At 46.7% G+C, this 22,652-nt stretch overlaps 1 protein-coding gene across 4 annotated transcripts in view; it reads left to right on the forward strand.

Moving 5' to 3' along the window:
• The first annotated feature begins 244 nt into the window (after nucleotides 1-244).
• The window catches only part of DGKA (diacylglycerol kinase alpha), a 28,124-nt gene continuing 5,716 nt past the window's right edge, over nucleotides 245-22,652 (forward strand). Inside the window, exons 1-17 of one of the 4 annotated variants that reach the window (XM_066369725.1) lie at nucleotides 245-367; nucleotides 6,414-6,552; nucleotides 7,426-7,499; nucleotides 7,832-7,964; nucleotides 8,185-8,259; nucleotides 8,698-8,747; nucleotides 9,104-9,178; nucleotides 9,374-9,493; nucleotides 9,607-9,721; nucleotides 10,874-10,962; nucleotides 11,091-11,210; nucleotides 11,434-11,532; nucleotides 11,711-11,794; nucleotides 12,030-12,103; nucleotides 12,265-12,339; nucleotides 13,133-13,218; nucleotides 13,307-13,396. In XM_066369725.1, coding sequence (XP_066225822.1) covers nucleotides 6,489-6,552; nucleotides 7,426-7,499; nucleotides 7,832-7,964; nucleotides 8,185-8,259; nucleotides 8,698-8,747; nucleotides 9,104-9,178; nucleotides 9,374-9,493; nucleotides 9,607-9,721; nucleotides 10,874-10,962; nucleotides 11,091-11,210; nucleotides 11,434-11,532; nucleotides 11,711-11,794; nucleotides 12,030-12,103; nucleotides 12,265-12,339; nucleotides 13,133-13,218; nucleotides 13,307-13,396 — 1,423 coding nt within the window. In that variant the 5' untranslated portion in view covers nucleotides 245-367; nucleotides 6,414-6,488. Of the gene's footprint in view, nucleotides 368-446; nucleotides 524-1,035; nucleotides 1,170-2,848; nucleotides 2,888-6,413; nucleotides 6,553-7,425; nucleotides 7,500-7,831; nucleotides 7,965-8,184; nucleotides 8,260-8,697; nucleotides 8,748-9,103; nucleotides 9,179-9,373; nucleotides 9,494-9,606; nucleotides 9,722-10,873; nucleotides 10,963-11,090; nucleotides 11,211-11,433; nucleotides 11,533-11,710; nucleotides 11,795-12,029; nucleotides 12,104-12,264; nucleotides 12,340-13,132; nucleotides 13,219-13,306; nucleotides 13,397-22,652 lie in introns of those variants that run through there. The other 3 variants (XM_066369723.1, XM_066369726.1, XM_066369724.1) reach the window with 3 other exon arrangements.

Raw genomic sequence — 22,652 nt, forward strand, 5'->3', positions numbered from 1 at the left:
AGTATACACAGAACATACACATACACCCAGTCAGAGCTCTCCCCTCCCCCTTTCTAACACAACCAGGTGTAAGAGGGAAGATTCCAGAAACTCAAGCCTTTGTTACTGTGCCCTACTTCAATGAAGGGTAGGAGGGGGTGGGAAAGGGCTGGGAGGAGGGGCAGGGAGCAGGATGCCAAGTTCCCCAGTTCCTGCCAGTAAGTCCCTAGGCCTCTGTCTCTCTCCCTTGCTTTACCAGCTTTGCTACCCTGTTGCCCCCAGAGTCTTAACAACTCCAGAACAAATTCCAGAAAGGAGAAGCTGAAAGGATTTCTTTTCACCTTTACTTTTGGCAAAGGCCTTCTATACCACCTGCCAAGGCCAGCAGGTAAAGTGGGAGGGTTAGGGCATAAAAAAAGGGTGGACACAGACCAGAGTGCTCTTTGCTCCTAAACCTCCACCCCATAATCAAGAGAAGAATCTGAGTGTTGAGAGAAGGAGGTATCCTTAGACTTGAGATATCTGGGGTCTGGGTTTTACCAAGGTGAGAACCTGGAGGCAAGGAGGGCAAATTCTCTGAAGTAGTGTCAGCAGTGTGGAGCCCACGGTGGTGGTGGTGGTGGTGGTAGAGGTGTTTGGGTCTCAGAATGTGGAGTCTGGAGCTCTGTCTGACCACCTGCTGTGGGATCTCCGAAGTATGAATTGAGTTAATGGTAGATGGAAAGGAGTTGAAAAGGGAAGTTCCCTGGTAGCAGCAATTAGGAGAGGGTGAGAGTTGGCTGGGTGGGCAGCAGCCAAGCTGTGCCATCAGCGACCCCGCCCCCTATCTTGGTCTCTCAGGGTTGGAATGAAGGGAAAATAGAAACAGCTGGCCAGGCGGGGAAGAAGATGAGAAGCACAGGATGTGGAGAAAGAGGCACAGGCCACTGTCTTGGAGATACTCGGGAGAGAGGGAAATGAGGTTTGGTGAACGGGAAACACGGGCCTCTTCAGACTGGCATTCTGAAGTTGGGGGCGCCAGGAGCAGACGCAGGGAGGCCCGGGGTGGGGGCGGGCAGCTGTGTCGTCAGGAGAGGGGCGGCCCCGAGGCGGCGGTGTCTGCCTGGCCCGTCCCCTCCATCCCCGCTCGAGCTCCGGCTCCGGCTCCGGCTCTGCGCTTCAGCTCCAACCGCGCGCCCTCAGCAGGCAAGGTAGAGACCCCGCGAGCCCCCCGCCCCCAGCTGCAGCCACTGCTGCCGCCCTATCCAGCCGAGCAGGAGGGGCAGGGGCCACGGGTGGGGATGCCCCGCAGGCTAGGGTAGGGCTGCTGGGCGGAGAATGAGGAAGCGTGACAGTTGGAGCCGTAGCTGGCAGGGTTAGCGCCAGGTCGCGGGGGTAGCGGGATGACTGGGCCAGCATCTGGGAGGCAGCGTTTCCCCCAAACTTCCTCTCCCTCCCTCTCGCTTTCTCGGAGAGAGAGTGATGCTTGGCTCCCAGGGACCCGAGTCAGAGGAAAGTCCGTTTTGGCACCTCCACAGCGTTGCATGGGTGGGGAGAAGGGTTCTTGTTTGGTCTCCTGGTCCCCCAATTCCCACCCCTATATTTTGCACTCCTGTCACCGGAAGTTTCTGAAACTACCTGGATCTGAATCCCGTTTTCCACCTTTAAATGGAGGAAATGAGCTTTACTGAGGAAGAAATGCAAATATTATTGGGCATCTCCTCACCCTCAGAACGAATGAGCCCAGGCCTATGCCAGCATCAGAACTTCCTCCTGTACTGCACAGTGACGCCCCCACCTCCCCACACACAAGCACTATCCCCTTCTTCAAGCAACACTGCCATCTGTGAGGTTTGTGGAGGCTTAACGAATTTTGAGTCTTCAAGCCAACAAGCCAAACGTTTCCCTCTCAGGGGCCACTAACTAGTGGGCAGGGAAGAGGGGACCCTCTCTCAGTCCTGGGAAGAAGAGAATGGTAGGCCCTGATATGGTTAAGGGATTCAGAAGTCCAGGTGACCAGTCCTGGGCCCTCAAGGAGGAGTGCCTGCCCCTTGGGGTTCCTTGTGGGTTCAGCCTGAATGTTCTGGGGGCATAGCTGATTCTTGACTGATGGTAAATTTATGGGATTTGAAATGTGAGCAATGAGTGTTGAAGTGAAAAAGGAAACTTTAAATGTTAGCATTGGCTTTGGAAATCATATTTATCTTTTGGTTACCAGCAATTTTAGTACTGAATGTTTAAATAAGATCTAGAAAACCAGAGGCACTAAGATTTAGTGGAATGGACTAAGGACAGGGGGTGTAGAGTCTGGGTGTAACCCTGAGAGGGTTGTTCTCTCTCTGGGCCTCAGTTTCCTCCCAGCTCTGAGGATATCATAAGAGTCTCAGCCTCCAAGTCAACTTCTTACTTTCTCACCCTAAGTTAGAAGAGACGGGCAGGGAAACCAGAGGAGGGAAGGGAAGGGTGAGTCACAAGTAGCTGGCGGCAGGCAGCAGACCCCACCCTCCCAGCCCTGGCAGTCGCCTGGACTAGCCCAGGTTATAGACTCTGGGTTGGGATGGAGCAGGAGGGCAAAACTAGACTTGTTACAGGTCTTTAAGGTCCCAGGATCTTGCTGTTTGCTGCCTTTCGGCAACAGGGACAGCTGCATTTTCAGGGGGAAAAGACAAAAGGATATCTGAAAAGATTCTAGGAGCCCTTATATCCAAGGCCCCAGCCCAGGGGTATCCTTGGACCCTGACAGTCTAGTTTCTAGCCACCTCCTTACCCTCCCACAGGCAAAATGCAAGATTCTGACACTACATGCCTGTGCTTGACACAGGAGGAAGATATACAACTGGGCTTCTCTGCTGTTGGTGGTCCCTAGAATTTATTCCTTCCTGGGTCAAAGATGTCATTTTTCCTAATCTCCAGATGTGTCTTTCCCTAGGTACCACCTTTGTTTTATAATAAAATAATAATAGTTAATATTTATAGAGTTCTTTTTCTGTCATGCAGTTTGATAAGAATGTTGCATGTAGTATCCTATTTAATCCCGACATTGTGACTGATTTCTCTAGGTATCCATTTTACTGATGAGGAAACAGTTATTTCATCAAGGAGATGAAATAACTCACCCAAGAGCTAGTATGCTAATCCTTGCTATCCAATTCAAAAGTTCATTCTCTTAACCTCTACTATGTAGTACATTTAAGACCTGGGTGGGGGTGGGGGTGGGGGTGGGGACTAGGAAAGGTTATTTTGAAAAGATAGACAAGAGAGAAGTATTGCCTGACCAGGCAGTGGCGCAGTGGATATAGCGTCGGACTGGGGGGTGGAGGTCCCAGGTTCGAGACCCGGAGGTCACCGGCTTGAGCACAGGCTCATCTGATTTGAGCAAAAGCTCACCAGCTTGAGCCTAAGGTTGCTGGCTTGAGCAAGGGGTTACTCAGTCTGCTGAAGGCGCAAAGTCAAGGCACATATGAGAAAGCAATCAATGAACAACTAAGGTGTCGCAATGCTCAACAAAAAACTAATGATGGATGCATCTCATCTCTCTGTCCCTGTCTGTCTGTCCCTGTCTATCCCTCTCTCTGACTCTCTCTCTCTCTGTAAACAAAAAAAAGAGAGAGAGAAGTATCATGTCCTATTATTGTTCCTTGTTTGCTCTCTCCCTGTCACTTTCTCTCTCAGATTCTATTTCCAAAACCCTGGAGCCATCTAAGAATCCCCAGGGGTAATCAGAGCAGCTAATTAAGCCATGTAGGCCCCATTAATCATAAGACTGCTATGTATTTATTAGATCTGTTGGCAGTAAAGGTTGGATTATAGTAATTGAAAAGGACCAGATGGGTGGAGTCCTTTCTTCAGAATATGAGTGTCCCAGAACCCCTTTCAAAGTGATTGAATCACTATAAGTGATTCAAAGTGTTCCCAGAGAGCCCTCAGAAGAGGAATAGTATTACTACACAGAGCTGGGCAGCAAAGATGTCCTAAAGGCAGAGGCTACAGAGTAGATTCTTGTACCATCAGAAAGAAAATTCTTGTAGGTCCTAACTGTCTCCTTAAGCATGACCCAAAAGCCCTAAATAAGTGGCCAGAGAGGAGGCAGAAGGTTCCAAGTCTTGGATGGAGTATAATAATAATAATAAATAGCATAACTTATTCATTTAACTAATATTTATTTAGCACCTACTATAAGTGATCCAAATTGTCTCTTGGTGTCCCCTGTCAGAAAGGATTCTATGGTATCCATTTAACCATATTTGGGTTAACTGTCTTGAAATATGACTCCCTAACTTTACACAACTATTTGTACGACCAATATGGAGCACCTGCAATATGCTGGGCACTGTTTTAGGTATTGGGGATACAGTGGTGAATAAGACTGACAAGTTTCTTCCCTTATGGAACTTACATTTTGGTACGAGAAGACAAACAGTAAACAAAGAAGACAATAGATGTGTATGAGACATCAGGATGATTACTTAGTAAGTTATATAATGTCTAAACACTGGGTGTACACCTGAAACTAATATAATATTGTATGTCAACTGTAATTGAAAAATTAAAAATGATTTAAAGAAGAAAATAAATTAGCGAGTTAATTTCCAGTTGTGTGTTTCTTTCTATGAAAGAAACAAAAGAAGGTGCTGTGCAAAGAAGAGGGCTACCACAGAATGGAGTGATCAGGGAAGGTTTCTTGGAGGACCTGACATTTCAGCTTAGGCAAGAATCAGCTCTGCCAAGAGTGTGGAAAGGTGTTCAGGCAGACAGAACAGTAAATCAGTCTCATGGCTCTGAGCAGGGAAGAACCTGCTTGCAGAACAGAAAGGAGGGCAGTGAGACTAACAGGCAGCGTGTGAAGGGAAGAGTGGAACAAGAAGACAAAAGACAAACAGTACCCTCCCCCCCCATGCAGTTCTTGGGTTGAAGCTTTGGTTCCTCCACTTACCACCTGCCTTGGGAAGTCCCAACCTCTTAGAGCTCTAGTTTCTTCATCTGTACAAGGGCTACACTAATAATTTTTTTATCTTGTAGAATTTGATTTTTTTAATTAATTTATTTTTTTAATTAATTTTAATGGGGTGACATTGATAAATCAGGGTACATATGTTCAGATAAAACATCTCTAGGTTATTTTGACATTTGATTATGCTGCATTCCCATCACCCAAAGTCCAATTGTCTTCCGTCACCTTCTAACTGGTTTTCTTTGTGCCCCTCCCCTCCCCCAACCCCCTTCCTAGAATTTGATTTTAATTGTTAATACAGTAATAACTACCATTTATTGTAGGCCTTCCATATGCCAGGCATTGTAGTAGGTACTTCTTATACATTATTTGACAATCGTCACAACTGTGAAAGACAAGTGTCATTCTCCTCATTTTACAGATGTAATTTGCCCAAGTCACACAGTAATATCAGAGCTAAGAATGGAATTTTGACATGACTAACCTTAATTCTGTTTGATTCCAAAACGGTGCTGCACTATGCTGTGCTATACTATTGTGAGATATTATTGTTATTGCTGTTTTGAATACTCAAGACAAATTGCCCTCTGCTACTTGGCCCCTGGGCCAGTGGTCAGCATGATCCACATGATGGTTTCTCTTGAGTCTCTGGGTCCCATAGCTAAAAGCTGGGGCTTCCTAAATACTGCTAGTTAATCTAGCAGGGTAGAAAGAAGACCTCATAATAATCTTAGACTCCTGCATGCAGCTCAACCCTCCTGGAACTGGGAAGCCAGGCAGATAGATGCTCAGTCTTCTTCCCCTGCCTCCCCTCAATCTTGCACCCAACTGGGTCCCAGCTCCCCCACCCAGCTCCGCGGGATGCAGGCGAAGCGAGGTGGGGGGTTGGGGGGTTGGGGACTCCGCTGGCGCGCTGGTTCTGTGTCAGCGCTGGTTCTGTGTCATGCGTCAGAAGCATTAGAGGTTGTTGTGGGGGCGTGGGTGGCTCGGAGAGTGGGTGGCGGAGCAGGGCTGGGGACTGAGGCTGATGGCGGAACAAAATGGGGTCTGGCCAGGGAGGCTTGCCAGCAACGCTATGAGAACCACCAGGAGGGATGGGACTGTGGGATCCGTGGTGAGTGAGTGCAGGCCCAGGATTGGGGGTAGCGGAGAAAAGGTAGTTGTAGGTGGAAGACCTACGAAGACATTATATACTGGGAAAACGGGGGTGGGGGCAGGAAGGTGAGGGTGGTCAGAGATGAATTAAGACAGATTGGGGGTGTGGGGGAATCAGAGGACTAGAGGAGGACCCAGAAACTGAAAGAAGTGAGTCAGAGACAGAGGACAAACTGGCAGGGAGAGATAGAGACATATCAGGAGCACAAGGAAAAGAAGAGATTTAGGGAGAGACTCTGAGAAAAGAACAGAACAGAAACAATAGTAGGAGTGGAGAATTAACTGTATAGAACCAAGGAGACACCCACCCCTGCTGGCTCTTTCAGCCACATGCTCTGTCATCTTCCAGACCTACCTTTGGAAGTGGAGGCACAGGCACTACTCTCAAGCTACCTTTCTGGCCGTTCTTAAGGAGAGAAGAAAGATGGCCAAGGAGAGGGGCCTAATAAGCCCCGATGATTTTGCCCAGCTGCAAAAATACATGGAATGTGAGTCTTCCTCTCAGTCCTTTAGTTCTGGAGAGCTTACCCCAGGGAACCCCTCCTCTTCCTTCTCATTTCCTCCACACACACACACCCAGTTTACCTATTTGCTTTGAACAAATCAGCTCCTAAGAAATGGGGAGCAGATCAGCTCCTGGGAAAGGGAGGAGAGGGAGATGGGGAGATAACCTGGGGTCTCAGTTCTCCATCCACCTTCTTGAACCTTGACTGCCTATTCACGTCTCAATGAAAGTAAAAAGGAGTACCACTTGGGGGGATCTGAAATGTTTTTTTTTGTTGTTGTTGTTTTTGGGTTGTTTTGTATTTTTCTGAAGCTGGAAATGGGGAGAGACAGTCAGACAGACACCCGCATGCACCCGACCGGGATCCACCCGGCCGGGATCCACCCGGCACGCCCACCAGGGGCTACGCTCTGCCCACCAGGGGGCGATGCTCTGCCCCTCCGGGCATCGCTCTGCCATGACCAGAGCCACTCTAGCGCCTGGGGCAGAGGCCAAGGAGCCATCCCCAGCGCCTGGGCCATCTTTGCTCCAATGGAGCCTCGGCTGCCGGAGGGGAAGAGAGAGACAGAGAGAAAGGAGGTGGGGGGGTGGAGAAGCAAATGGGCGCTTCTCCTATGTGCCCTGGCCGGGAATCAAACCCGGGTCCCCCGCACGCCAGGCCGACGCTCTACCGCTGAGCCATCCGGCCAGGGCCTGAAATGTTTTTCTCTTCTGTATTTCCTTGTCTTTTAGAATTTCTTCTTTCATCATCTCACTTGAATCTCTTTTCCTATTGGGTGTCTGGGTGGGACACTGGCAGAGGGCAGGGAGAGCCAAACCAGACTAATGCTCTTCTTTCACTCTCTTCACACTTTAGACTCTACCAAGAAGGTCAGTGATGTCCTAAAGCTCTTTGAGGATGGTGAAATGGCTGCATATCTCCAAGAAGATGTGGGTGGCAGCTGGGAAATCTTTTCCTGGACCATGTTCTCCCATCTTTGTTTTTGCTACTCCATTGGGATCCCCAACTTCCAGGGATTATTCTGGGCCTACCCCTTGCTCTCCTTCCTCGAGATACCCCAACATCCATTGTTACTGCAACTATTGCTTTAGGTCAAAGCAAGAGATTCTGTTAATTCAGGACTCAACCTAAGTAATCACACTCCTGCTTTGAGTGCTTCTCAGCTCTGCACTTAACTGTCTCTGTCCCCACCACTCCCAGTTCTTCAACCCCTACCTCCCATCCTGCAGACTGCTCAGGGTAATGATTGCTGTTTCCATAGGCCATTGGGTATGAAGGATTCCAACAATTCCTGAAAATCTATCTGGAGGTGGATGATGTTCCCAGTCACTTAAGCAGGGCACTGTTTCAATCCTTCCAGACTAGTTACTCCTTAGAAGAGACTGTGAGAAAAGGTATAGTCACATGGGTGGGAATGAGTTGGACCTCCTAAAGAAAAGTCAAATTAGTGTGGGTTTTTGGGTGAGAGTTGAGTCACATGTTGGGGAGATAGGCTGGGGCAAGAAGTAGAGGTTGGCCCAGCTGGTCTGGGAGCTGGACGTAGGACAGAGGAAAAGAGAAGAGCCAGAGTGGAGGGAGGCCCAACCTCATATCTGCTGTATTTTTTGTAACCAGACATGGTATGTCTCAGTGATGTCTCCTGCTACTTTTCTCTTCTGGAAGGTGGCCGACCAGAAGACAAGCTAGAATGTAAGTTGCCATTCTAGACTGGGAAAGGGGAGGAAAGGTGAAGAGAGAGAGGGTATTTCCTAGCCTTTCTTCCCTCATTTTTTCAGGATTCCTAAACACTGACAGGGCCAAACAAAGGTGGGGCCAGAGAATGGGCTCATTTCCTCTGTTCCCCAGATTCCTTATACCTAATGCTGTTCACCGTAGTCACTGTAGTTGCTATGCCTTGTACATTTTCATGTGAATGGCCTGGGATGTTTTGGGGATGTGGAAGATGTGTACTATCTCCCCTATCCAGGCCTGTTTCCCCTCCCTTTTTGTCTCCTTTTTCAGTCTTAGCCCCAAGCTCTGGGACCTTCATCCAAAATATTTCTATCTTTTTGTTTCCGATGTATTCTGTTACGAATTCTTTGGATATCCCTCACAAACTGACCTTGGTCCCCCTTAAACATCCCACAGTCACCTTCAAGCTGTACGACACGGACAGAAATGGGATCCTGGACAGCTCAGTGAGTTGGGGAACCTGTATGCTGGGCAAGGGAGTATGTGTCCATTTGTCTGTGCCCTCCTATCTCAACTCTTCCAGGATCTTAAGAAGTACAGGAAGTTAGAGGGAGAAGTTGAGTCCTCTAGGACTAAATTTGGGAGTAGTTTTCAAGCTCTTGACCTCTAAAAGAGGAAGGTGGAGATGTGGATTGGGGGCTGCCTTACAAACAAATGAACACACATAGACACTCATTTATCTGGCATAGGCACCTGAGAATGAGAGATAGGTCTGGGGGTAGAACTCTGATTTCTAGAGAATGGTTTGAATGGTGGTAGTGAGGTAGGATATGGCTGTGGCTTTTACTCTCTTGGCCCCCAGGAAGTGGACAGAATCATCATACAGATGATGCGAGTGGCTGAATATCTGGATTGGGATGTGTCTGAGCTGAGGCCGGTAAGGCAGCTCTTCCTTCATATCCCTTTTTGTATTTTCTCCCTGGTGAGTCTTGCATCTACTTTACCTCATCTCTGATAGGCAGCTTGATTCCCCTGGCTAGGATGGCTCGGCTGGGTGTCCTAGAGGCCGTGGAGAGGTATCAGACCAGAGAGGCCACTCTCACCAAAAGTCCCCCCTCAATTCTCTGCTCAGATTCTTCAAGAAATGATGAAAGAGATGGACTATGATGTCAGTGGCTCTGTCTCCTTAGCTGAGTGGCTCCGGGCTGGGTCCACTACTGTGCCACTGCTGGTGCTGCTGGGTCTGGAGATGGTAAGTAGGAGAGACTTATGAGGATGGTTAAGACAACTGCCTTGGATTGTGCTTACTAAAGGTTGGTTATCTAAGGTTTTAGACACTCCCTAGCATCTGCTCTGCCCTCCTAGACCCTGAAGGACAATGGGCAGCACATGTGGAGACCCAAGAGGTTCCCCCGACCAGTCTACTGCAACCTGTGCGAGTCAAGCATTGGCCTTGGCAAACAGGGCCTGTGTTGTAATCGTGAGTGACGGGGCCTGGGCGTGGGGGAACTGAGGGGCAACCCAGCTAAGTGTGGGAGCATGGCACTCTGAACTTAGTGGACCTGGGTTTGAACCCTGAGCTCTGCCACTGACTAGTTATGTGACCAAGTCAAGCCTTAGCTTCTTCAACTGAAAATGAGCATTAAATAAAATGATGCAAGAAAAGTGCTTCAGGCCCTGGCCTATTGGCTCAGTAGTAGAGCGTCAGCCTGGTGTGTGGATGTCCCAGGTTCAATTCCCGGTCAGGGCAGACAGGAGAAGCAACCATCTGCTTCTCCATCCCTCTCCCTGCTCCTCTTCTCTCTCTTTCTCCCTTTCCCTCTCTCTCTCTCTCTCTCTTTCTACCACAGCCATGGCTCAGTTCCAGTGAGTTGGCCCTAGTTGGCCCTGGGTGCTGAGGTCAGCTCCATGGAGCTTCCAGCCTCAGGCGCTAAAAATAGCTCAGTGCAACTGGCCCTAGATGGGCAGAGCATTGTTAGTAGGGGGCTTGCCAGGTGGATCCTGGTTGGGGTGCATGCAGGAGACTATCTCTTGTCTGCCCTTCCTTCACTTAAAAAAAAAGAAAAAGAAAGAAAAAAGAAAAGTGCTTCACCCAGTGCATGTACCTACTATTAAGTCTGCAATGAAAATTAGCTCTTTTTATTGGTGTTGTTATATCTAGGCTTCTTTTGCATCATTCATCATGGTTATTGGCACATAGATGGAGAAGTGGTAGACATGCAGTAACAACTGCTCTTTTAGGGGGAAGAGTAAGCAAAAGGCATAGGTCTTGGAGGTGAGCCTCCACCCCAAACTTTAATTCTCTATCATAACCTCACAGGAAAGGGTTATATATCCTTTTTTTAAAATTCATTTTAGAGAGGAGAGAGAGAGTGTGTGTGTGAGAGAGAGAAAGGGGGGAGGAGCAGGAAGCTTCAACTCCCATATCTGCCTTAGACCAGACAAGTGCAGGGTTTTGAACTGGCAACCTCAGCATTCCAGGTCTGTGCTTTATCCACTGCACCACCACAGGCCAGGCAAGGGGTTATAATATATCTTGTTTCCGTGAGTGATTCCCACCTCATCCCCAGGGAAGGAGGAAGTAGAGGGCGGGGCTGCAGCTAAGGCTCTGACCTTCTTCCCCTTCACCCAGTCTGTAAGTACACCGTTCATGACCAGTGCGCCATGAAGGCCTTGCCTTGTGAAGTCAGCACCTATGCCAAGTCTCGGAAGGACATTGGTGTGAGTGACCCCATGCCCACCCCACCACCACTTACAGCCTGGCCCTATCTCTTAGCCCACTGCTGCCCTCAGCCCTTCCCCAGTCCTTGCTCACACCCTCTCAGATAAGGATTGCCTTTCTCCCGAAGGTCCAATCACATGTGTGGGTGCGAGGAGGCTGTGTGTCCGGGAGATGTGACCGCTGTCAGAAAAAAATCCGAATCTATCAAGGTCTAGTTGGACTGCATTGTGTGTGGTGCCACCTAGAGGTCAGTTTGAGAGCTATCTCTACAGGCTGTGCCTTGGGGCCCTTGCTTAAACGGCCCTCTCTCCTCCGCCAGTTTTCTCTAGTCTTCTGGACTCCTGGACAGCATGTCCTTTACAGTCACAAATGCTCCTGCTCTCAAGGGCTCTCTTTCCAGTACCAGACCCCCAAGTTGAGAGGTAACAGGGTTTTTTCCATGATCTCTTCATATCCACCTTGTCTTTCAGATCCATGATGACTGCCTGCAAGCCATGGGCCATGAGTGTGACTGTGGGCTGCTCCGGGATCACATTCTGCCCCCCTCTTCCATCTATCCCAGTGTCCTGGTGAGACCTGTGGGCAGCAGCTGGGCGGGGACAAGAGCACTTCCCAAATTTAAAAATATACATACACACAATGCCTTTTAGAGCAAACAGCCTATACTTTTAGGGTTCAAGTCAGACCTTCATCTGTTTAGGGATTCATACACAATCCAGTTATCCTTCTCTCTCCTTCCCTTCCTAGGCCTCTGGACCAGAGCATAAAAGTAGCAAAACAAGCCTGAAGACTATGGATGATTTAAATTTGAGCACATTTGAGGCTCTGCGGGTACAAAGCTGAGAGTCTTGGGGTTCATGGTGGGGGCCAGTGCCCCTTCACTGGAGCCATCTGGGGGGAATGAAGTGGAAAACCTGGGTAATTGTGCCTGCTCTCCAGAAACTCCACCCTGGTAGAGGAGGGAAAAGGGTGCTGGGGGAATGACAATCATCTGCCCATCTCCAGGGTCCATCTGAACTCTAACAAAACTCTGTATTCCTTATCCTTGTTTTTTGCCTCCATGCAGATCGATCCTGTTGCTAATACTCACCCACTTCTGGTCTTTGTCAACCCTAAGAGTGGCGGGAAGCAAGGAGAGAGGTGAGAAGACATAATACTGGGTCTTCTAAGATCAAGAGAGAAGACCATCAGAGATGGGGAATCTGTGTGTACAGAGGGGACATACCTTGGGGAGGATTTCAAGAGGGTGGCATACCGAAACGCTATCTCCTGCCATGAGCTTTCCTTTTTCCCTCACACAGAGTGCTTTGGAAATTCCAGTATCTATTAAACCCTCGACAGGTGTTCAACCTTTCAAAGGATGGTCCTGAACCAGGGTGAGTATAGGTTGGGATCTGTATTACAGAGTTTGTATGTGTCTGCCTATCTGTGTATGTTGAGAAAAAGCAGAAAAGAATGAATGCATGTACAGCCTGACCAGGCAGTGGCACAATGGATAGAGCATCAAACTGAGACACAGAGGACCCAGGTTCAAAACCCTAATGTGCTGGCTTGAGTGTGGCTCATCCAGCTTGAGCACGAACTCACCAGCTTGAGTGTGGGATCACTGGCTTGAGTCCAAGGTCACTGACTTGAGCAAGGGGTCACTTGCTGTGCTGTAGCCCCCCCCCCCAAGGTCAAGGCACATATGAGAAAGCAATCAATGAACAACTAAGGAGCTGCAACCAGGAATTATGCTTCTCATCTCTTTTACTTCCTGTCTGTCCCTCTCTGTCTTTCTCCTTGTCTCTATCGCACACACACATGCATACACAGAATGCATGTTGAGAGGGGAGGGACAGGAGACCTCAAGAAACCAGAATTCAGAATGCTGGTTTTACTAGGTTTACTGAATATTCCTACCTCTGAGTGCTCTGACTCATCATTGTTCTGCTCTTAAAAGATGGAAATACTAATTTCTCCCTAACCACTGAAGAGTAGCTATAACTTTTCCTCTTGTACTTTTTCTCTGCCCTTAATAGAAATAAGGAAAGCTCAGGAAAAAACAAATCTGCCTGTTCAGGAGTTGGGTAGCCTTACCCTAACCCTAACCCTAACTCTAACCCTAACCCTAACCCTGGGTCATTATTCCTGTTATCCATCCTCATCTTCTCTCACCTTTTGTCTCAGGCTTAGATTCTTCAGAGAAGTTCCTGCTTGCCGGATTTTGGTGTGTGGTGGAGATGGCACCGTAGGCTGGATCCTAGAGACCATTGGTCAGTAGGGAGAGCTCCAGGCAGGACACTCAGGCAGTGTCCTTCTAGAGCTGACTCCCTCCATCCATCTCCTCACCTGTCTCCCCAGACAAAGCCAACTTGCCGGTTGTGCCTCCTGTTGCCGTGTTGCCCCTGGGCACTGGAAATGATCTAGCTCGTTGTCTGAGATGGGGAGGAGGTAAATGATTAGGAATAGTTTTCCTAGAGGAGGGGTGGAGTTGGTATGGAAGGGAAAAGCACACCTAGAAAGCATCTAGGCATCTGGTATACAAGAAGGTTGGGGGAAGAAGAGGCACAGATGGGTGAGTACTGAAGTGGGTTGTCCCAAAAGAAAAGAGCTTTAGAAGAAACAAGGCCACAGACTGAGGTGATGGTTCTCTTCCCTAGAAACCTAAAAACATGCTTCTCTTTCTCCCAACCAACTCTTAGGGCTCAGAGCATCCGGGAATTGGGGGTGGAGGGAGGACAATGTGGGAATAAGAAAGATTGTATGAGAGCTAAGCTAGATGCTGAGTAATGGAACTAGCAGAGAGCTTGGCCATGATTCACTAATTCACTCAAACAATTAATTAGGTCATTTATTCATTCATCTTAATTTTTTCCCAAGTTTATTCAACAGTTTCCTAACTGCACTCCCATTTCTAGTCTCTTGCTCCTTTCAAAGAGAAAAAGTTCAAAGAAAGATATTGGTAGTTAAAGAGCTCAGTAGGAGGTAGGTTGAGTTTGAGGTGTCTTGAAGTTGAGGTTGTTGGACTCAGTATGCAACTCTGAGATGTCACAGATTATAGAATAAGGGTCTGTTAGGAAAAGTAAAAAGCATTTTAGGTGAAAGAAATTGTGTAAGTTGTGTAAAGCCATTGGAGCCACCAAACAACGTAGTGGTGCGTTAGAGAAAGTGTCAGTTTAGGCCCTGGCCGGTTGGCTCAGCGGTAGAGCGTCGGCCTAGCGTGCGGAGGACCCGGGTTCGATTCCCGGCCAGGGCACACAGGAGAAGCGCCCATTTGCTTCTCCACCCCTCCGCCGCGCTTTCCTCTCTGTCTCTCTCTTCCCCTCCCGCAGCCAAGGCTCCACTGGAGCAAAGATGGCACGGGCGCTGGGGATGGCTCTGTGGCCACTACCTCAGGCGCTAGAGTGGCTCTGGTCGCAACATGGCGACGCCCAGGATGGGCAGAGCATCGCCCCCTGGTGGGCAGAGCGTCGCCCCATGGTGGGCGTGCCGGGTGGATCCCGGTCGGGCACATGCGGGAGTCTGTCTGACTGTCTCTCCCTGTTTCCAGCTTCAGGAAAAAAAAAAAAAAAAAAGAGAAAGTGTCAGTTTCCATTGTGACTGAGACATAAGATGGGGAATGGGAATGGGGAGAGGAAGGGCTGAGTTGAGTAGAGTTCAGACTATGGAAAGTCATGAATGCTGTGCTGAGGGGTTTTTAACTTTATACTGCTAGAGATTGAAAGCTACGCCCACAGAAATGATTTGTACTCTTACCCTTGCAGTGTTTTAATGTTTTTTACTTCAGTTTTTTTAGCTTTATTTTTTAATAGGTTTTTAGAAAGAGAAAGGGAGAGAGAGGGGGAGAGAAAGAGAAAGGGGAGGAATCATCAATTTGTTGTTTCACTTATTTATGCATTCATCAGTCAATTCTTGTAAGTGCCCTGACTGGGAATTGAACCCGCAACCTTGGTGTATTGGGACAATGTTCTAACCAACTGAGCTATCTAGCCAGGGCTCTGACTTTGATTATTTCTGAGAAGTGGGATATGTATCTTTAATTCATCACCATTCCCTGGGCTCCCTGCTATTCATTCATTCACTTTACTGTTCTAACAACTGAGACTTTTTTTTTTAGAGATAGAGACAGACAGGAAGCAGGAGAGATGAGAAGCATCAACTCGTAATTGCATCACTATAGTTGTTCATTAATTGCTTTTCGTATGTGCTTTAACTGGGGGGTTCAAGATGAGCCAGGACCCCTTGCTCAAGCCAGCGACCATGGGATAATGTTGCACCACCACTGGTCAGGCTAACACCTGAGACATTTGAATGTGCAATCTCTGAACTTCGGGGAACTCTTTTTCTTTCTTTCTTTCTTTCTTTCTTTCTTTCTTTCTTTCTTTCTTTCTTCTTTATTTCTTTCTTTCTTTCTTTCTTTCTTTCTTTTTTAGAGAGAGACAGACAGACAGGGACAGACAAACAGGAAAGAAAAGAGAGATGAGAAGCATCAACTCATAGTTGTGGCACCTTAGTTGTTCATTGATTGCTTTCTCATATGTGCCTGATATTTTGAATCTTTCCTACTTAAACTGGTCCTCCTCCTGCATCCCATATCTTTATAAATGACATCCCATTTGCTCAGTCCACAAATCTAGGAAATGTCTTAGACTTATCTTTAACTCCACCTCCACACCCCACTAATATTCTTTCTGACCGGGGGACTCCAGCTGAGCCAGTACCTGCTTGCTCAAGCTATTGCCCTGGGCCGTCAAGCCAGCAACTTTTGGGCTCAAGCCAGAGACCATGGAGTCATGTCTGTGATCCCATGCTCAAGCCAGCAACCCCACACACAAGCTGGTGAGCCCACGCTCAAGCTGAATGAGCCTGCTCTCAGGCTGGTGACCTTAGGGTTTCGAACCTGGGTACTCTGCACCTCAGGCTGATGCTCTATCCCAGGGGTCCCCAAACTTTTTACACAGGGGGCCAGTTCACTGTCCCTCAAGACTGTTGGAGGGCCAGACTATAAAAAAAAAACTATGAACAAATCCCTATGCACACTGCATATATCTTATTTTAAAGTAAAAAAACAAAACGGGACAAATACAATATTTAAAATAAAGAACAAGTAAATTTAAATCAACAAACTGACCAGTATTTCAGTGGAAACTATGGGCCTGCTTTTGGCTAATGAGATGGCCAATGTCTGGTTCCATATTTGTCACTGCTAGCCGTAACAAGTGATATGACGTGCTTCTGGAGCCGGGAGGCGTGCATCCCACGTCACCGGAAGTAGTACTGTACGTGAGAGACACTGCTACATACAGTAAGTACTCCAGGAGCACAAGATATGGATGCTGACCACCAATGAAAGAGGTGCCCCTTCCAGAAGTGTAGCGGGGGCCGGATAAATTACCTCGGGGCCGCATGTGGCCCGCGGGCCGTAGTTTGGGGACCCCTGCTCTATCCACTGCACCACCGCCTGGTCAGGCATGGAATTCTTGAACTCATGAAAGATATATATAAAATATTATACTCTCTCTATATAATAAAGTTATTCTCTATGTAAAATATTCCAGAAAGTAAAATATCTCAGTACACATTATAATTTAAATCGTGTGTAAACATATGACCAATTTTTTTTAGCCAGTTTTTTTTTGGTTTTTTGTTTTATTTTGCTTTTATTCATTTTTTTTTAGAGAGGAAAGAGAGAGGGAGAGAGAGAGAGAGACAGAGAGGGAGAAGGGGGGAGGAGCTGGAAGCATCAACTCCCATATGTGCCTTGACCAGGCAAGCCCAGGGTTTTGAACCAGCGACCTCAGCATTTCCAGGTCGACGCTTTATCCACTGCGCCACTACAGGTCAGCTTTTTGGCCAGTTTTTAAATCCTCAACATCTGACAGTATTAGACACTGGAATCATGTATTTTGAGTGTGTGTTCTGCATATAAGATTCTCATAGCAGTTTCTGCTTATGCAATCTGAATCATGAAAATAATGATATCAATATAGCACTAATAAAAATTTGTGTTGATATTGAAAAAACATAAGATGTGAAGAGGGGGAGATGGAAGGGAATATGAGAGCTCTGGAGGATTGATTAGAGGAAGGAAGTGAGATAGGACATTACCTGTACTGCAGTTAGATGATGAACACAGAAACAAAGGCTGCTGCCATGGTGGTCATGAAGTAGAAGCCACAATATTTGGTAACTAGTGGGGTGTGGAGGTGGAGGTAAAGATAAGTCTAAGACATTTCCTAGATTTGTGGACTAAGCAAATGGGATATCATTTATACAGATATGGGATGCAGGAGGAGGACCAGTTTAAGCAGGAAAGATTAATTTTTAGACATACAGGGTTGAGGTGTCAGTGAAGCACCCAGATGGAGGTTTGCGTTGGGTATTTAAAAATCTATGTTAAGAATTTAGGAAAGCCTGACCAGTAGTGGCACAGTAGATTGAGCATCAGCCTGGGATGCTAAAGGCCCTGCTTCATAACCCCAAGGTAGCCAGCTAGAGCACAGGCTCACCAGCTTGAGTGTGGGGTTGCCAGCTTGAGTGCGGGATCATTAACATGATCACAAGGTAGCTGGCTTGAGCCCAAAGGCCACTAGTATGAAGCCTAACGTCTCTGGTTTGAGCAAAGGGTCACTGGCTCAGCTTGAGCCCCCTTGTCAAGACACATATGAGAAGCAATCAATAAAAAACAACTAAAGTGGCCCTGGCCAGTTGGCTCAGTGGTAGAGAGTCGGCCTGGCGTGCAGGAGTCCCGGGTTCAATTCCTGGCCAGGGCACATCTGCTTCTCCACCCCTCCACCTCTCCTTCCTCTCTGTCTCTCTCTTCCCCTCCCACAGCCGAGGCTCCACTGGAGCAAAGTTGGCCCGGGCGCTGGGGACGGCTCCATGGCCTCTGCCTTAGGCGCTAGAATGGCTCTGGTCGCAGTGGAGCAACACCCCGGATGGGCAAAGCATTGCCCCCTGGTGGGCATGCCGGGTGGATCCCGGTTGGGCGCATGCGGGATCTGTCTGGGTGCCTCCCCGTTTCCAACTTCAGAAAAATACAAAAAAACAAAACAAAACAAAAAAAACAACTAAAGTGAAGCAACTACAACTTGATGCTTCTCATCTCTCTTCCCCCACCTTACTGTCTCTTTCTTTAAAAAAATAATAATAAGAGAAAAGTCAGAGCTGAAGATACATATTCTAGAGTTATCTGCTCCTGGGAGGTAATTGACATCCTAAGAATAGGTGAGTTACCAGGGAAAGAGTTAAGTAGAGGTGGACAAGGACAGAAAGTTCCTGGTAAACACCCCATTTAAGGGTTGAGCAGAGGAAGATGAATTATTAATGGGGTCTGTAATAGTGTCTTATTTCTGCTATAACAAATCACCACAAACAGTAGCTTAAACAACATAAATTTATCATCTTAAAGTTCTAAGGATCAGAAGTCCAAAATAGGTCCTATTGCACTAAAGTCAAGGTGTTGGCATGGCTGTGTTTTTTCTAGAGGCTCTAGGGGAGAATCCCTTGCCTTGACTTTTCCAGTTTCTAGAGGCTTCCTTCATTTCTTTGCTTATAGCCTCCCTTCCAATCAGCAATGTTATCACTCCAACCTCTCTACTTCTGTTTTCACATCTTCCATGACTCCTCTCTGACCCTTCCTCTTTCACTCATAAGGACCCCCCTATGATTACATTGGGCCTACCCAGATAATCCAGGATAATCTCCCCATTTTAAAATCCTTAATTTAACAACCTCTGCAAAGTCCTTTTTGCCATGTAAAGCAACATATTCACAAATTCTGGAAATTAGGATGTGCACATCTTTGAGGGGCCACTATTCTGCCTACCATAGAGACTAAGAAGGAGCAAGCAGTCAGAGAGGATCCAACTTAGAGAGTGTTTTGGGTTTTTTTTAATGAGAGGAGGGGAGATAATAAGACAGACTCTCACATGTGCCCTGACTGGGATCCACCCAGCAACACCTGTCTGGGACCGATGCTTGGATCAGTCAAGATATCCTCAGTGCCCGGGTCTGATGCTGGAACCAATCGAGCCACTGGTTGCAGAAAGGGGAAGAGGGAGAGAAGGCGGAGAGGGACAGGGAGAGAAGCAGATGCTTGCTTATCTTGTGTGCCTTTACTGGAATAGAACCTGGGACGTCCATATGCCAGACTGATGCTCTATCCACTGAACCAACTAGCCGGGGCCAAGAGTGCTATTTTAGAAACCAAGTAAGCAGTTCCATGAGTTAAAATGAGACTAAAGATATACTATTGGTTTTGGCAGGAATCATTGGCAATCTTTGCCAAAAGAGTTTTAGCAGGGTGGTACAGTGAAAGGCAAATCACAGTGGGTTGAACCATCAATGGAATGTGAGGAAGTGAAAACCCATTTTCATCATCTTATTCTTCCTGATTACAAAAATAATACATGCTTGTGGTAAAAAATGATTCAAACATTTTAGATACACATGCCAAGAAAGTGAAAGTTCCCTATAATCTGCTTCCTAAAGTTTTGGAGTCTGTTTCTCCATGGTTTTCATTTTAGAAACATACTAATCTGTATTTAAACATCAAGGTCCTTTTACAGATATTTTTCTTCTTCATTTTTTAAAAACTAAACAGTTCATCTTGGTTATCATATTTCAATACATTCAAGTTTGCCTCACTATTTTTATTTTATTACCTAATAACATTGCATTGTGTGGATATGCTATAATTTATTTAACCAGGCCGCCGGTTCGAAACCCTGGGCTTGCCTGGTCAAGGCACATATGGGAGTTGGTGCTTCCAGCTCCTCCCCCCCTTCTCTCTCTGTCTGTCTGTCTGTCTGTCTCTCTCTCTCTCTCTCTCTCTCTGTCTCTCCCTCTCCTCTCTAAAATGAATAAATAAAACAACACAACAACAAAAATTTATTTAACCAGTCCCCTATTGCTAGACATTGGGTTATATTCATTTTTTTATTACAAACTATGTTGCAGTGAACAAACCTTGCATGTCTATCTCTGCATACAGATGTGAGAATTTCTCTCTGAGAGATTTCAAGGAGTGGAATTGCTGGCTTAAAGAGTTGGAAAGTTTTACTTTGATTAGTAATTTTCTTTTTAAAAAGACACAAATAGCCTGACCAGGCAGTGGCGCAGTGAATAGAACATCGGCTTGGGATGCTGAGGACCCAAGTCTGAGACCCCGAGGTCGCTGGCTTGAGCATGGGATCATAGACATGACGCCAGTGGTTGCTGGCTTGAGCCCAAGGTCACTGATGTGAGCAAAAGGTCACTGGCTTTGGAGACCCCTAATTTAGGCACATATGAGAAGCAATCAATGAACAACTAAGGTGCCGCAACTATGAGTTGATGCTTCTCATCTCTCTCTCTTCCTGTCTGTCTCTCTTGAAAAAAAATAAATAAAAAAAGACACAAATAATACATCAGTACATTTGCACTGTAAAAATTTTTCCACTTACCTCCCAGAAATAACTGTTGTTTCCTATTTGCACTCATTTTTGTGCCTTTACATGCACACATGATTTGTAATGTTTAAATTGATGTTAAGAGAGAGAGGAATAGGGTAGAGAGAAAGAAACATCGATTTGTTGTTCCACTTATTTATGCATTCATTGGTTGATTCTTGTGTTTGCCCTTACAAGGGGTTGAACTTGCAACCGTGGCATATGGGGACAACACTCTAACCAACTGAGCTACTAGGCCAGAGTTTACACACACAAATTTTAAACAAACATAAATGGAATTATACTACCTAAATTTTGGGGTTTTTTTCCCAACTCGTAATTGCATTACTTTAGCTGTTCATTGCTTGCTTCTTATATGTGCCTTGAGTGGGGGGGGGTCAAGTTGAGCAAGTGACCCCTTGCTAAAGCCAGAGACCTTGGTCTCAAGCCAGTGACCTTGGGTTTCAAGCTAACAACCATGGGGTCATGTCTATGATCCCACCCTCAAGCCAGTGACCCCGCATTCAAGCTGGTGACCCCATACTCAAGTCAGATGAGCCTGTGCTTAAGCTGGTGAACTTGGGGGTTTGAACCTGGGATCTCAGCATCTCAGGTCAACGCTCTATCCACTTTGCCGCCACCTGTCAGGCTCTAGGGTTCTTTTCTACTGCATGGTATATCTTGGAGCTCTTTCCCTATTAGTACATATAGATTTCATTCTGCATTCAATAGCTTTACATTATTTCATGGCGTGGATTTGCCATCCTTTATATAACCTCCCCCTACTTATGTGCGTTTAGGTTGTTTCCAAATTTTGGTGTTTTGAAAGCACCTCAGCAAACTTCCTTGTACATCCAGCTCTGTGCATGTGTGCTAGTTTCTGTAAGTGAAAGTCCTAAAAATAGAATTGCTGCATCAAAGCATGTGATTTGATAAATTTTTGTGTGTGTATATTTTTCTTAAGTGAGAAGCAGGGAGGCAGAGAGAGACAGACTCTCCAGCATGAGCCTGACCGGGATCCACCTGGCAAGCCCACTAGGGAGTGATGCTCTGCCCATCTGGGGCATTGCTCCACTGCAACTACAGCCATTCTAGCACCTGAGGCAGAGGCCATAGAGCCATCCTCAGCGCCTGGGCCAACTTTGCTCCAATGGAGCCTCAGTTGTAGGAGGGGAAGAGAGAGACAGAGAGGAAGGAGAGGGGGAAGGGTGGAGAAGCAGATGGGCGCTTCTCCTGTGTGCCCTGACCGGGAATCCAACCAGGGACAGCCACAGGCCAGTCTGACACTCTACCTCTGAGCCAGCTGGCCAGGGCCTGATAACATTTTGATAAAAATTGCCAAATTGGCCTGACCAGGCGGTGGTGCAGTGGATAGAGCGTCGGACTGGGATGCAGAAGACCCAGGTTTGAGACCCCGAGGTTGCCAGCTTGAGTGCAGGCTCATCTGGTTTGAGCAAAAGCTCACCAGCTTGGACCCAAGGTCGCTGGCTCCAGCAAGGGGTTACTCGGTCTGCTTAAGGCCTGTGGTCAAGGCACATGAGAAAGCAATCAATGAACAACTAAGGTGTCGCAATGCGCAATGAAAAATTAATGATTGATGCTTCTCATCTCTCTCCGTTCCTGTCTGTCTGTCCCTGTCTATCTCTCTCTCTGACTCACTCTCTGTCTCAGAAAAAAAAAAAAGCCAAATTGCCTTCCAAAAATGAAATACCAATATGTGCGCTAATTAACAATAAATGAGAGTGCCAGTTTATTTATAATCTCTTTAACATTTTGTTTTCTCAATCTCTTTATACTTTGTCAATCTGATAGGCAACAAAAAAGTTAGTTTTAATTTACAATTCTTTTAATTAATAATATTGAGGATATTGGCCATTTTTATTTCTTTGGTGATTGGTTTATTTCTCCATTTTTCTGTTGACTTTAGAGATATAGTAGTTTTTAAACTTTTTTTGATGTTGGGGGAAGTTCATCTCTTATATGTGCTGCAGAAATTTTTTCCCAGTTTATATTTTGTCTTTTTTTGAGAGAAGCAACAATTTGTTGTTCCACTTACTTGTTCCACTTAGTTCTGCATTCATTGGTTGCTTCTTGTATGTTCCCTGACCGGAGATAGAACCCTTGACCTTGGTGTGTCAGGACAATGCTCTACCCACTTCGCCAACCAGCCAGGACATATTTTGTCTTTTCCTTTAATTTTTATTTGTTGATTTTTGAGAGAGAGAAAGAAAGGAGTGAAAGCATCAAGTCATAGTTGCTTCACTTTAGTTGTTCAT

This window comes from Saccopteryx leptura, chromosome 2, assembly GCF_036850995.1.
Source record: "Saccopteryx leptura isolate mSacLep1 chromosome 2, mSacLep1_pri_phased_curated, whole genome shotgun sequence".
NCBI classification, from domain to species: domain Eukaryota; kingdom Metazoa; phylum Chordata; class Mammalia; order Chiroptera; family Emballonuridae; genus Saccopteryx; species Saccopteryx leptura.